Below are 15,663 nucleotides of genomic sequence, written 5' to 3'. Positions count from 1 at the left end.
TTGGGGAGGTGTGAGTTTGGCATCCGAATGTCATGACTTATCCATCAGAGTTAGTGCTGCTTTATTGTGAAGGAGATGCTGTTCATGTGGCTTCCTCCAGTACACTGATGACAGTATGTCTGTCCTTCCAACTGATCCTCAAAATCTTTCATAAGGTTCTTTGGTGGGATTGTTCCAGGGCTTTTGGGTGTCCACTGTAGGTGGTCCATACTCAGGACAACTGCTCTGTCGACCAAAAGTGTTGTTTGGGCCTGTATGTCACAGTCTTCAAAGACTCTTTTCCTTAATATTACATGGGCTCCACTAACACTACTCAGATGGCAGTTGATCTCTGGGTTGATGTCTGCATTTGAGGAGAGAATACAACCAAGGTAGGGAAAGTGATCTATATTTTCAAGGGTTATAACATCAACTTATATGGACGGTTGGATAAATAACTGGCTTAGTGGTGGCTGATATAGGGCCTGTGTCTTTTTCAGATTTAAACCAAGATCCAGGGCACTATATATCTTGTAAAGGCATTGGGGATACATTGGAGTTCTCCTTCAGACTGTGCTGTGATGGCATTGTCATCTGCATGATGATGCTTCATCATAGTGGTTATGCTGACCTTGTTCTTGGCCTGGAACTGGTTGATATTGTTGTCCATTCTATGCATGATTGGGATTCCCTGTGTCAGGTCTTGGCCAGTGAGGTGAAAGATGACAGCAAGAAAAATGGCAAATAGGGTGGGTGTAATGAGAAAGTAAGAAGGTATGGGATCCAAAGGGACATTGCTTTGTGAATCCAGAACTGGCTTGCCCACAGAAGGCAGTGAGTGGTTGTAGATGGGTCATATTCTGCATGGAAGTCAGTGACCAGTGGTGTGCCTCAGGGATCTGTTCTGGGACCCCTACTCTTTGTGATTTTTATAAATGATCAGGATGAGGAAGTGGAGGGATGGGTTAGTAAATTTGCTGATGACACAAAGGTTGGAGGTGTTGTAGATAGTATGGAGGGCTGTCAGAGGTTACAGCAGGATATTGATAGGATGCAAAACTGGGCTGAGAAGTGGTAGATGGAGTTCAACCCAGATAAGTGTGAGGTGGTTCATTTTGGCAGGTCAAATATGATGGCAGAATATAGTATTAATGGTAAGACCCTTGGCAGTGTGGAGGATCAGAGGGATCTTGGGGTCTGAGTCCAAAGGACACTCAAATCTGCTACGCAGGTTGACTCTGTGGTTAAGAAGGCATACAGTGCATTGGCCTTCATCAATCGTGGGATTGAGTTTAGGAGCCAAGAGGTAATATTGCAGCTATATAGGACCCTGGTCAGACCCAACTTGGAGTACTGTGCTCAGTTCTGGTTGCCTCACTACAGGAAGGATGTGGAAACCATTGAAAGGATGCAGAGGAGATTTGGAAGGATGTTGCCTGGATTGGGGAGCATGCCTTATGAGAATAGGTTGAGTGAACTTGGCTTTTTCTCCTTTGGAGCAACGGAGAATGAGAGGTGACCTGATAGGGGTGTATAAGATGATGAGATGCACTGATCGTGTGGAAAGTCAGATGCTTTTTCCCCAGGGCTGAAATGGCTAGCATGAGAGGGCACAGTTTTAAGGTGCTTGGAAGTAGGTACAGAGGAGATGTCAGGGGTAAGTTTTTTTTAAACGCAGAGAGTGGTGAGTGCGTGGACTGGGCTGCTGGTGACAGTGGTGGAGGTGGATATAATAGGGTCTTTAAGAGACTCCTGGACAGGTACATGGAGCTTAGAAAAATAGAGGGCTATGGGTAACCAATTCCTAAAGTAAGGAGATGTTCGGCACAGCTTTGTGGGCCGAAGAGCCTGTATTGTGCTGTAGGTTTCCTTTCTATAATGCACCCTGTTTGACTCCTGACTTGCCAGTGAAGGGTTCCAATTCAGTGTCACTATTACTGAGTACTGTGGCTGAGAATAGTCAAGGTTTGATAGTATATGCCAGAGAGCTTGGCAGTCTACTGTATCAAATCTGTGAAAGCCAGATACAAGGGTTTCCTTTGTTCATGGCACTTTTCCTGTAATTGGTGTGCTGGGAATATCATGTCTATGGTACCTCTTGAGTGGAAACCACATTGTGACTCAGGGAGTACTTCTTCAGATAGTGGATGGAGTTGATTAACAAGGATACGCGCAAACGCACAAGCACTTTGCCTGTTGCTGATAGGAGGGAGATGCCTCTGTAATTGTCGCAATCTGCTTTGTCTCCCTTCTTGAATGTACTCATTATTAGAGAATCTCTGAGTTCTGAGTTCCTTTTCCCAGACCTTCAGGAGAAAGGCATGTATGTGGTGCAGGTCAGCTGGTCCACCTTCCTTAGGGATCCCATCAGCTCCAGGGGCATTGTTGCTCTTCACACTCCTGCTGACATCATGAACCTCTTTCATACCAGGAGCTTCCCCCATGTTTTCTCTCACAGGCCTCTGAGGACTTGGTTGGTAACATCTGGTTCAGCAGTGTTGTCGCAGTTAAGGAAGAAGGCAGCCATCAAGCCCAGCATCCATGGCGTTGGGCTTGCCAGCTCATCAGCCAACTCTCTGAACTTCATGTGGGGAATCAGTGAATGTCTCATGATGATCCATTTGGTACTTGCCAACAACCAGATAGCAACCATCATCAGTGCCTATGCACCAACTCTGGACGTGTGAGAATGAAAACGAGGCCTTCTGTGCTTGCCTAGATGCTAAGTGTCAAACATCCCCAAGAAGGATAAGGTAATTCTCTTAGGGAACTTCAATGCCAGGGCTGGTTGGGACTTCAATCTTTGGAAGGGTAGCGTAGGAAAGGAAGGCATTGGCAACTTCAGCTCAGTTGGAGTACTGCTTCTCTCCACATGTGCTGAGCACAGTCTTATCACCAACACTCTCTTTCATCAGAAAAAGAAATTCAAGGCTTTGTGGCAGCAGCCCCAATTTGAACAATGGCATCTCATTGACTATGTCATTGTCCAAGTTAGGGATCGGCACGATGTGAATATCACAAAGGCCAGGATTGGTCCCAATGAAGCTGGACAGATCATTGCCTGATCCGCTCCAACAAGTGCCGGGCTGAATCAGAAAGATTGGGTGCAGGCTGAATGAAGGTGGCGTGGGTCCAGACCCCATTGCGTACCAAAGCAACTGAACCCTATGTCTGGACGATGATTTAGGCACCGGGCTAGATTGAAGAGGTCAGGGTATCAGGGGCCCAGGTTCAATTTGCTGCTCCATGATGTTTACTCGGCTCTGTGCTGAACTAAGGGTCTGTGCACGAACTCTCTTTGTGGACTTCAGTTCTGAACGCTATTTCCTTGCTTTTAATGTTTGCATGATTTATTTTTTTCCCCGTGCATTGGGTGCTTGAAAATCTTTTTTTAAAAAATGGTTTCTTTTGAGTTTCTTTGTTTTGCAGCTGCCTGTAAGGAGGTGAATCTGAAGGTTGTATAATGTATACAAATGTACTTTGAACTTTGTACTGTCCTTTTACATTCGACCTCCCAAAGTGCAACACACCACATTTGTCTGTGTTAAACTCCATTTGCCACGTCTCTGCCAATACATGCTTTGATGACAAATCTACTTTCAAATTTTTGAACTTTGAATCATGTCCATCAGACTCACGAAAAGGAGAAAGGTTCATAAGAAGCAGACCAGGCCAAGACTAAAACTCAACAGCCTGGTTGACACTGCCACCCAAAAAGCACCTTCAGGCCTCATTTGAGGAAAACCTCCAACAGGAATATCTGGAAGATATCAAAGAGCATTGGGGTCTGCTTAAATCCACCACCTTTGATACCTGCAAAAACATCCTTATGGTACAAGTCCAGGAAACATCAGGATTGGTTTGATGATAATGACAGGGAGATAGAACAATTTATCTCCAAGAAACAGAAAGCCTTTTCTGCCTGGCAACAGAGCCGAAAGAGAAGTTTACTCCAGGGCCAAGACAATTGTCCAACGCAGGGTGAAGGAGAGAAAAACTTCTTGGTGGAATAAGAAAGCCCTGGAGATGTAGAAAATGGCAGACCCTGGTGACACGAGAGACTTTCTTGGTGCTACCAAGGCAAGGCAGTCTACGGAGCAGCAGTGGGGGTGGGGAGGGAGGTAGAGAGGGGTGGAGAGAGGTTTGGAGGAGGGGGTTGGGGGGTGTTGGAGGGGAGGTTGGAGACAGGACAGTGGGGGGAGTGAAGGGGCAGAGGGGGTGGGGAGAGAGAGGCGGGATGAATCAGAATCAGATTTAAAATCACTGATGTGCGTGAGCGGGAGACGGAGAGGGAGTCTTGGATTTAACAGAATTTTTTTATTAATTAGCTTTTGTTATTTAGAGATACAGCATGGTAACAGGTTCTTTCAGCCTAACTACACCCATGTGACCAATTAACCAACTGACGAGTATGTCTTCGTACTGTGGGAGGAAACCAGAGCACCCGGAGGAAACCCACACTGTCACGGTGAGAACGTACAAACTGCTTACAGGCAGCAGTGGGAATCGTCATTGTTGACCCTTTTTTGCTGTTAATTTCTATTTTTCTTTTACCATCATGACATCCTGTGGTGGGTGTTTCTCAGAGATATGATCATACAAGGTGAAACGTCAGGGATTCCATATTTATCGTTGAAAAGATCAACTCTTCAAGGTGTTAGGTGTTACTACAATAATGTGGGTATTGAAAGAAGTAAGTGTTGTGGGCAGATCAGTTCTCACCCAGAAACCGAAAGTATCCTTTATGGTTTTCTCAAATGGAAACCTAGAAATCTCACCAGTAGGTCAACTGCAGCACAACGATTTAACAAGATCTTAAGTTTCAACACTGAATACTGAAGAAGGGTGGACCTTAAAGAGCTGGCATGAATTTATCAGTGTACCCCCTCCATGCAGACCCCTTTTAAATTCATCGCCCAGTTTAAAGTGGGGAAAATTCAGTACAGCTAGCTAACCATAGGATAATGCCCCGGCCATCTTGTCAGTTTGGCTCTGCCTTCCTGACCTACTGAACAAGAGAAGTTGTAAAAACTGCTGATGTAGGCAGTGGCCTGATCTGTTATAACACCTAGAAGTTTCACTCAGTGGATTACTGTGATGTACCATTGAGACAATAAAGATATTGAGGTCAAGAAACAAATTCCACTCACACCTCTATTCCCAAGTGCAAATCTCATTACCAAACATATCTTTAGCCTCAACGCCAATTCGAAACAAATCCATCGAAACAATTCGATTGCTATCCCAACCTTAATGCCAAATTTACTTCAATCACAATCTCAGCCTAAACCTCAAATCTACCCTGACACCCGAATCCCAGTCCCAAATATATTTCCATCTGTCCTAACTCCAAATGGCCGGCTGGTGGTGTAGTGGCATCAGCACCGGACTTTGAGGTGAATGGTCCTGGGTTCGAATCTGGCCGGCTCCTGCATGCTTTCCATCTGTGTTGGGTTGAGCATCAAGCTAGCAACTCGGCTTTGTGAAAAACATACAAAATGCTAAGGTAATGGCAACGGTTGCCGCCTGATGTGCCACAAGGCGCAGACAGGACCAGCTAACTCCAAATGCCATAGCAGCCATTGCTTGAATCTTAGGCTTTCCATAAAATATAGGAGCAGAATTAGGCCATTCGGCCCTTCGAATCTCCTCGAATCCATCTTATATCTCAAATCCACCTTGTAGCCATCCCAACCTCTACTCAAATCTAAAACAAATGTAATCTTATATTAAATAAACAGAACTTACCTTGCAGAACGATCTCCGGTTTTTTGAGGTTCTGAATAAGTATTTGTTTTGTTTTGTTTAACTGAAATCATATCATCTTTTTCCAACTGTATAAAATCTGCAATTAAGAAGCAAATTAAATGAAATGCCAACTGAATGAAAGAAATATAAAAATAAGGTTAACGTTACAACTGTTTAGAGAATGCCATGCACAATTTAGAACATGATATTCTCAATGTAATATTATCCATTACAATCACACCTATCGAGCATACTGATGACTTGGCATATAAAGGGATTGCCTGTGTAGTACTGAGCCACAGGACGCATTCAGTGTTGGGCACCTATTCAGTCAGGATGTAATGCAATCTATATATTGCTCTGAAAATATTGAGTTCTTGCTATGGATCATAAAGCTCTGTGCACCAGCTCCTTTGTCCTCTTAAACCCCATACTTTGAATATCTGTACCACACAGGTTGGTGTAGGGGTGTTTCCTGGAATCCATGTGTTCTCATAACATTTCCAATTGGACTGTTGCTGGAACCTGCAGCTTTTGTTGTGGATCTCAAGAACAATTAACAATGTAACATGAGCAACCAAATGCAGCCTCGGAGTGCTCAGATCAACTGGCCGACATACAAATATGTATACATACAAATAAAAGTTAAATTAAGTAAACAGTGCAAAAAGATGAAAAAAAATATATAGTGAGGTAGTGTTCTTGGGTTCAATATCCATTCAAACATCTGATGGCAAAGGGGAAGAAGTAGTTCCTGAATCATTGAGTGTGTGCCTTCAGGCTCCTGCACTTCCTCCCTGAGGGAAGCTAGGAGAAATTTGCGAGAGTCTTTGGTGACATGCCAGGTCTCCTCAAACTCCTGATGAAATATAGCCACTGTTGTGCCTTTGTAACTGTATCGATTCGTTGGGCTTAGGATAGATCCTCAAAGATGTTGTCACCTAGGAACTTGAAAGTGCACACGAGGACTGTGTGTTCCCTTGGCTTACCCTTTCTCTAGTCCACAATCAATTCTTTGGTGGTACTGAGATTGAGTGAAAGGTTGTTGCTGTGACACCACTCAACCAGCTGATCTGTCTCACTCCTGTACCCCTCCTCATCATCACCTGAAATGCTGCCAACAATAGCTGTGTCATCAGAAAATTTATAGATGGCGTTTGAGCTGTGCCTAGCCACACAGTTACAAGTGTAGAGAGAGTAGATCAGTGGGCAAAGCACTCATTCTTGACGGGTCGCCTGTGTTAATTATCAGTGAGGTGGAGATATTAGTACCAATCTATGTAGTCTGGGGTCTTCCGGTGAGGCCTAGGTTTTTGACTAGATCTGTAGGAATGATTGCGTTAAACCAGCTAGTTACTGTTGAAGTGTAGACCACTTCTGAAAGAATTAGCTCTATCTGTAAGCTAATATCATCTGGACTTTGACTCTCCAACTAACGGAAGTTTATTGTTTCCACTTACCCTATCAACTCCACTAGTATTGCCAGCAGAGCCAAAGGAGTCGCTGGCTTTGTCCTTTGTCCTGTGAAACGTGCACAGTCGAAAGGCAAACACCTGAGACATGCTTGAGGTCAGACACTGGTGTGCCTGAATGTTCACTGACACTGACCTTTTACCTTTGAACCACCAGTGAGTTTGTGATCACTATCCACACGCCATTCCTCCAGGGTATACAGCCGAAGGGCCAAATGCAAATTGTTTCCTCACCCTGGCTGTAGTAAGCCAGTGTTGTGTCACTGTGCTCGATGGCACGTAACACTTAAAAACTTACTTTACGCTTACGATGTCATATTTTGATGCGTTTCTTGATTTACATACACATTTTAAATATTTATTTTGTAATTATTGAAATCCACCTGAATAGCTTTTAAATATTTAACCATTATATAGAGATAAAAATCCTTTGACAATGGCAATTAGTGGTGTGGATGAAGAGGCAAGGATCTAGGATCCAGTGACGGAGCCTGACTTGCTGCTCAGACCCCATCCATTTCATGGACCCCTGTTGTAGGGGATCAGCCTGAATTTGCCACCACTTCTAAGAGATGGCTGTCCTGGTAGGGATCATGGCAGTGAGCCCAGCGAGAAGGCCTGCTTCATTTAGCCCAATACTTTGAAAACTTTTATTGCCATCCTCAAAAGTGACAGTAATCTCACCCTGCAAGTGGAATCCACGTATCATTCTGCAACGTTTACGCTGCACTCCTTCCAAAGTCAAGCATCCTTCCAAAGTCCAAAGAAGCCCAGAAATTTCCACCAAACCCCAAGACTAATTAGGAGTTTGTTTAGATTTAAATTAATGACGACCCCCATTGTAAAAATCCTGGAGTATGTAATATGTTTTAACATGTATATCCATGACATTTTAAAGTATACAGGACCATCTCTTTATGTTACCACTCTTTCTATTTTATCATCATACAAAACGTTCTCAATTTTATCCCTTTTAGGTCCAAAGTTGCTGATCTCAAATTTTCCTACATTACACTGGATTTACCACCATTTTCCTATTCACATTAACGCTGCCATTACTTTATGTCCACAACATATCTGCTGCCCATGGATTCAGAGAGGATCTCTGCTGCTAATCATTGTCCTACTAAATAACGTAGTCCGGATATTGCCCGAAAGAGGATCAAACCCAGCGGCTGGGCCTGACCTGCTTCTTGAATAACCTACTCTCTCCTTAGCACTATGGGGCCAGCCATTAGGAACGTCACAGGGGCTGCTGAGCGAGCCTCCAGCTGACTATCAATCAAGTGGTGTGACCCGTGGACCAATGCTGCTGGGACACAAGCCAGAGCCGGATCAACCCTGGCTGGGTCACCTGGGCAAGAGTGTCTGACGTTGAAGCGTCCGAAACACCCGATGATCCCAGATCACATCACTGATGTGTCCCAGCATACACCCTAGGATGTACTTCAGCACCAAAGCAGGTCTCAACTCCTCCTTTCGAATCGGCTTCAGCACTCCAGGCCTGTGCCAATCACAGCCCAGCACCTTCTATTGTATACATGGAGCACACAGATAAAGTGAGAATGCCTTCCTACCTGCTTGTACAAAGTACCTGCTTGTGTTTCGAAGTCAGTGGTTGTAATGTTACATTATATAACAGAATATTTTATGTCTATAATTGAGAAATAAGGCAATCAGTACCAGGTGTCCACACCACAGATTGTGTTCAATTTTGTTTAACTTCACCTCTATTCTTCTCTGAGTTGATATTGTTTCCACATCCATACCACTCAGCACTGTGGCTTCTTTCGTCAGTAAACTCTGCTCCAACAGCCCTCTGGGTTGTTTCTCCTGAATTATTTACTAGATTATTACCATTTACTTAGGGCTACCAGCTCAATGGTCTCAAGTTTTAAACTCTCCCACATGCAGTCATTTTGTTACCTCTATCTTTTTCTATTTTTAACAGGCTATATTGGGTAACATCATTCCTCTTTAGTTTTACAGAAAAAAGGCTGTAATTATTATACTCTCCAAATTCTGGTAAATATCATTTACACCTTCTCCAGTGCCTTTATCGCCCTTCGTAATAAATGCAGGAGGTTCTGCAGATGCTGGAAATCTTGAGCAACACACACAAAATGCTTGAGGAACTCAGCAAAGTCGGGCAGCGTTTGTGGAGGGAAATAAACTGTCGATGTTTTGGTCCGAGACCCTGCAATTCAGGACTGGAAAAGAAGGAAGAGAAACTGGAATGTAAAGGTGGGGGTGGGGGTGGGGAAGGAGTACAAGCTGGAGTGAAACCAGGTGAGGGGAGGAGGGGGAATAACGTGAGAAGCTGGGAGTGGTATCCAAATAAAGTAAAGCGCTGAAGGAGGAACCTGATACGAGAGGAAAGTGGACCAGGAGAAAGGGAAGGAGGAGGGGTATCAGGGGCAGGTGAGGAGAAGAGAAGGGTAAGAGGGAAGCCAGAATGGGGAATGGAAAAAGAGATAAGGAGGAGGAGCCCAGGACTGGCTAAAAGATCTCCACCCAAAACATTGACAGTTTATTCCCTCCACAGATGCTGCCTGATATACTGAGCCCCTCAGCACTTTGTGTGTGCTGGTAAAGATTTCCAAACATCAGCAGAATTCCTTCTGCTTGTGAGTGAGAGGTCTGATACCTTTCCAGAACTGTACACAGTCACAATAAATCTCACTTATAAACAGACCGTCTGGCTGTCTGCTGCCAAACCACCACATGGCAGCGATAGGTGGATTTTAGCTGGGTTCAGGCATTAGTGGGGATTTCATGTCCTGTTTACACCAGGACGCTTTATCCAATGGCACTTGACTAGACCTCAGTTCACTAGGGGAGCCAGTCTCAGTATAGGGTACAGGGAACTGTGGACCAAACTTTAGAGCAGGTCATTTCACTGGAGGAACCACACACCACGCCAGAGTTCAGGAGACACTTGTCTGCTTTACTCCTGGCTTCTGTTCCAACCATATCAGCAGCTCTCTGTAAAGTCATTCATGTGAACCTCTCTGCTCGCTCTCTGACAGACCCTGTCCACTAATGGTCCCTTGGGCAGACCCAGCTCTCCATTTGGAGTTAGTCCCCCCTCCTCATCCCAATACATCAACCACTGAAAATTACCATAAGTCTTCTCTCGCTGTTTCCCCTCTGACATGATCAGTTTATAAGAGCCGCTGAACTTGCCCGTCTCCTCTCCACGGTGCTCCAACGGGACGTTGAATGTTATCTCATTGGAGCCGGCTTGCAGAGCAATGCAACCCTCACCTGGGTAACAAAACACAGAGCAAATTCCCAGGGTTAAATGCGGCATAGTGGGATAGAAGAATCACATTGGGGAGGTGTGGAGATCGCAAGGGAGTGGCTCTTTCAAAGGAGCTAGCACATATGTGATAGAGCAAATGGCCTCATTCTATGCTGAACAATTATACAAGACCTAAACAATTTGCACAAATCATATCAATGATTGCATTTGTATTGATAATCAACAAGGAGGCCACTCAGCCCATCTTGCAAACACTGCCTCTTTGAAAGAATGATCTAATATTCATCTCACTCTCTTGCTCTTCCCCCTGCACTTTTTGGATGCATTTACCCAATTCCTCTTAGATACATTTACCCAATTCCTCTTTGAGACTTTCTTTTCCATCTCCCTGCTCCACTCTTTGTTCCAAGTTGTTGTGAGAAGGAGGTGTCCCTTCTCTTTTCATTTAAATATTGGATCTTTGGATGCACACTCAGCCTCCACTCAACTGCTGGCAAGCTGCAGCCATTGGGACAAGGCACGGCATTTGTGTGTCCATCCATCTATCCTCATCCACACCCTCACTTTGTTCCCCTCAAAATTAACTTCACTGCTTTGTATACTTTTGGGTGGATGGTGGGGTTGAGGGGGGGGGAGCCTCAACAGAGAGTCCTGAAAGCGGGGAGGGGGAAGAGGAGTGCACAGTTAGAGGGACAGACAGGAGATTCTGTGGACGTGAAAGGGGCAACTGGATAGTATGTTGCCTCTCAAGTACCAAAGTTAGGGATTTCTTAGATCAGGTCAACAGCATTCTAAAGGGGAAAGAATTCCCCAGAAATCGCAGTGCATATTGGAACAAATCACATAGGAAGGAAAAGGGGGGAGGTCTTGAAGAGAGAATATAGGGAGTTAGGTAGAAAGTTGAAAAGCAGGGCCTCAAGGGTAGTAATCTTGGATCGCTGACTGTGCCACGTACCAGTGAGGATAAGAATAAGATGATTTGGTAGATGAATGCATGGCTGAGGAATTGGTGCAGTGGGGGAGGGGATGGTGTTCAGATTTCTGGATCACTGGGATCTCTTCTGGGAAAGGTATGGCCTGTACAATAAGGACCCATTTTGCCTGAACTCAAGGGGCACTAATATCCTTGAGGGCAGGCTTGCAAGAGAGATGGGGGTGTGTTTAAACTAATTTGGCAGGGGTATGGGAACTGAAGTGATAGGACTGAGGATGGGGCAGTTGTACTGTAATTAGATGCAGTGTGCAGTGAGGCGGTGAGAAAGGCAGATGACGGCAAAATTATAGTCAGAGGGATGAGCTGAAGTGTAACATGAGGGTAAAATCGAAAAGAGTGATGAATACAGGACTGAAGGTTTCTTATCTGAGTGCATGCAGTATATGGGATAAGGTAGCAGCTACAGATTGGCAGGTATGAATTTGCAGGCATCACTGAGCTGTGGCTGAAACAAAGTCATATTTGGGGATTTAACATCCAAGGATGCACATTGTATCAGCAGGACAGGCAGGTAGGCAGAGGGGGTGGGGTGACTCTGTTGGTTAAAAAAAAATGAAATCAAATCCTTAGAAAGAGGTGACATAGGATGAGAAGATGATGAATCCTTGTAGGTAGAGTTAAGGAACTACAAGGGTAAAAAGACCCTGATGGGACCCTGATGGTCTCTGAACGATAGTCAAGATGTGGGAAATAAATTACAACAGGATATAGAAAAGGGATGTAAAAAGGGCAATGTTATAATAGTCATGGAAAATTTTAACATATAGGTAGTTTGGGAAAATCAGGTTGGGGCTGGATCCCAACAGGAGGTAATTTGTGGAATGCCTATGAGATGGCTTTTTAGAGTAGCTTGTGGTTGAGCCCACTAGGGAAAAGGCATTTCTGCATTGGGTGTTGTATAATGAACCAGATTTGATTAGGGAGCTTAAAGTGAGGAACCTTAGAAAGCGGTGATCATAATATGACCGAATTCACCAGGCAGTTTGAGAGGGAGAAGATGAAGTCATATGTATCAGTATCTCACTGGAGAAAAGGGAATTACAGAGGCATGAGAGAGGAGCTGGCCAAAGCTGATTGGAAGGGGACACTAGCAGGGATGATGGCAGAACAAAAATGGTTGAATTTCTGGAAGCACTTCAGAAGGTGCAAGATAGACACATCCCAAAGGAGTATTCTGAAGGGAGGGCGATGCAACCGTGGCCCACAAGGGAAATCAAAAACAACATAAAGGCAATATATATTGTAAAAATTAGTGCAAATTTAAAATATAGTAGTTAGAGCCTATAATATAAAAGAGATACATAAATTGTTTCAGATATATAAAAGGGAAAAGAAAGGTGAGATTGGATATCAAAGTGCAGGAAAATAACACTGGAGTGATAGTAATGGGAGACAAGGAAATGGCAAATAAACTTAATAAGTATTATGTATCAGTCTTCACTGTGGAAGATACTAGCTGTATGCCAGAAATTTGAGAGTGTCAGAGAGCAGAAGTGAGTGCAGTTGCTATTACCATAAAGCAGGGAAGCTGTAAGGTCTGAAGGTAGATAAGTCATCTGGACCAGATGGACTACACTCCTGTCGAAGAGATTTTGGAGCCATTAGTAGTGATCTTTCAAGAATCACTAGATTCTGGAATGGTTCATGGGGACAGCAAAATTGCAAATGTCACTCCACTCTTAAAGAAGGGAGGGAGGCAGAAAAAAAGGAAATTATAGGTCAGTCAGCCTGACTTCCGTGGTTGGGAAGATATTGGAGTCCATTATTAAGGATGAGGTTTCAGGGTACTTGGAGCCACAAATATGCCATAGTCAGCATGGTTTCCTTAAGGGAAAATCTTTCCTGATAAATCTGTTGGAATTCTTTGAGGAAATAACAGACGGGATAGAAAAGGAGACTCAGTGAACATTGTTTACCTGGATTTTCAGAAGGCATTTGACAAGGTGCCACACATGAAGCTACTTAACAAGATAAGAGTCCATGGTATTGCAGAAGAGATACCAACATGGATAGAAGATTGGCTGACTGGCTGGAGGCAAAGAGTGGGGATAAAGGGGACCTTTTCTGGCTGGTTGCTGGTGTTCCGCAGGAGTAGATGTTAGGCCCGCTTCTTTTTGCATTATATGTCAATGACTTGAATGATGGAATTGATGGCTCTGTGGCCATATCTGCAGATGGTATGAAGATAGATGGAGGGGCAGGTAGTATTGAAGAAGGAGACACAAGCAACCTGCAGATATGACAGGTGCTGATGTCCTAGGGAGAAAAATAGAGGAAGGCTTCTTGCTGCAGTGGGCACACAGGGAATTTGGTAAAGCTGTATAGGCAGGCCTGAGTGCAACATCAAAGAGCTGACTGTAGTCCAGCATTAACCGAGCACAGAGCTCGGTGTACAGCAAGGATGAGGATGTTCAAAAGCACACACGTGCATGCATGTGTGTCCTAACCAATTTTCTGATGACTAAGCTTCCACTGAAGCACAAGCAGCATAGGTGGGTGCAATAGGCATTTGTCTGCTCAGCGCTTTTCCGAGTCCCTGTTTTCGCTGAAGTTCAGACTGGCAATTTGCTCCATGGGCCGATAAAACTCTCTATTGAAAGCCCGTTTCTCCTGATTAAGATGTTTTCTGTTCCGTCTGTTTCCAATTACTCTATACTTTAATGGGAGTGTAAATCCTACTAAACTATAAAGAACAAAGTTGTTCATCTTCAGTCACACCACATTCTAGACTTCAAAGTTTCAAGAACTTTGGAAAGCACCAACCATCTGTACAGTCATACCAATTGCCTGAAGCAAACAACAAGCAGCAAATCTACATGTAGTCAGGTGGTACTGGAATTGGGTCCTTCCTGTACTAAGTTCAAGTTTAGCCCTGAGGTTCAGTGAGCACCTGTGCAGCAGTGTTGTCATTAGCATGTTGACTGACACCACTGCTAACTTTGCGTACCTCTGGTGGGCATTAGTATGTATACTGGCTATCTCACCACCTGAACAACCAGCTTGCCTTGCATACCAATGTTCCCGTGTCCCTTAATGGAACCAGTTTAACAACAGTAGCTCCCAAACGGGGCTGAACTCTAGGGCCTTGGTTTGTTACATGGGAGAAAGCGTCTACCAGAAATGAAGGTTCAGCCACATTAGGATAAGACGCAGGTGAGTACAGACTGCAGATGGTCTGACTGTCCTATGTCTACAGTCTGACTGATACACATTGCCCCACCCTATCAGAAATGTTCCTTTTGTCCCCTCTGTTCCCCCCCTCCCACCCCAACTCTTGCTGCAATTCAAAGCTAACTTATTTTCTTTCTTTCCCGGTTCTGACACGAGGCCTTTGACCTGAAATATCAACTTATTTCTCATTCCACATATGCTTCCTGGCCTGCTGAGTATTTCCAGAATTGTCTGTTTTCTGTATTGATTACGGTGGGGTGGATTTCAATAGGGCATATCATATCCCATCTTCAACTTTCCCTGCACTGGATAATGCACCATCTGCACAGAGGTAGTGAAGTCTCCCCCTGGTGTAGGAACTGCTGTAAGAACTGTCACTGAACATTGGGTCTGTCCACACACACTTCGTGCTTACCATATGATTCGTAGCTGTCTGTAGACTTGACACAGATGAGGATGTGTTGGTCCAATAAGTACTCTGGGTCAGAGATAATGGGCATTAACTGTGGGAGGTTGGTGAGAAAGAGAGAATGTAAGTTACAAGCAATAGAAGACCAGATCCAAGAGACCTGAGTATTTCGTACGATGATCTGTTTCATTTCAACCCTTTACAGCCTACCTTCAAAGACATCAAGTCGTACAGTGGAGAGACTTCTGGACATCCAGTACGAACCACCATTCCAGAGTCAATCCACAGCCGCAAATCCATTTGTACTATCAGCACTGCCTCTCTAATTTAAACAAGGCCAGGTCTCAGACTGGGAGCCTAGCAGCCTACAAGGCTCACACAGAGCACATACTTACCCAGCCTGTTCAGGGAGAGTACCTCTTACCCGAGGCTCGCTCGGCTCATTCTGTAAGAAATCTAAACTTCAGAAAGGGAACACACACCAAACACAGCTTCAAACTCACTATAGGGCAAAGGTCAAAGGCACCCTTGCTGGCTTCTAGATTAAGTGCAACACACACAAAATGCTGGAGGAACTCAGCAGGCCAGGCAGCATCTATGGAAAAGTGTACAGTCGATGTTTAAG

General features: G+C 44.4%; 1 protein-coding gene and 1 long non-coding RNA gene across 5 annotated transcripts in view; one reads left to right on the top strand and one right to left on the bottom strand.

Moving 5' to 3' along the window:
- Positions 1–15,663, bottom strand: part of inpp5d (inositol polyphosphate-5-phosphatase D) — a 149,706-nt gene that overhangs the window by 27,570 nt on the left and 106,473 nt on the right. For all 4 annotated transcript variants that reach the window (XM_072255668.1, XM_072255669.1, XM_072255670.1 and 1 more), the window contains 3 exons: positions 15,045–15,132; positions 10,323–10,466; positions 5,728–5,824 (listed from right to left, as the gene is read on the bottom strand). In XM_072255668.1, coding sequence (XP_072111769.1) covers positions 5,728–5,824; positions 10,323–10,466; positions 15,045–15,132 — 329 coding nt within the window. The remainder of the gene's footprint in view (positions 1–5,727; positions 5,825–10,322; positions 10,467–15,044; positions 15,133–15,663) is intronic.
- Positions 2,467–8,872, top strand: LOC140196442 (uncharacterized). The gene is made up of 3 exons (XR_011885712.1): positions 2,467–2,732; positions 4,322–4,447; positions 8,177–8,872. It is a non-coding gene; the product is annotated as an uncharacterized lncRNA (long non-coding RNA).

Source organism: Mobula birostris, chromosome 4 (genome assembly GCF_030028105.1).
Source record: "Mobula birostris isolate sMobBir1 chromosome 4, sMobBir1.hap1, whole genome shotgun sequence".
In the NCBI taxonomy this organism is placed as follows: Eukaryota; Metazoa; Chordata; class Chondrichthyes; order Myliobatiformes; family Myliobatidae; genus Mobula; species Mobula birostris.
This window is presented reverse-complemented; position numbering and strand designations above follow the sequence as displayed.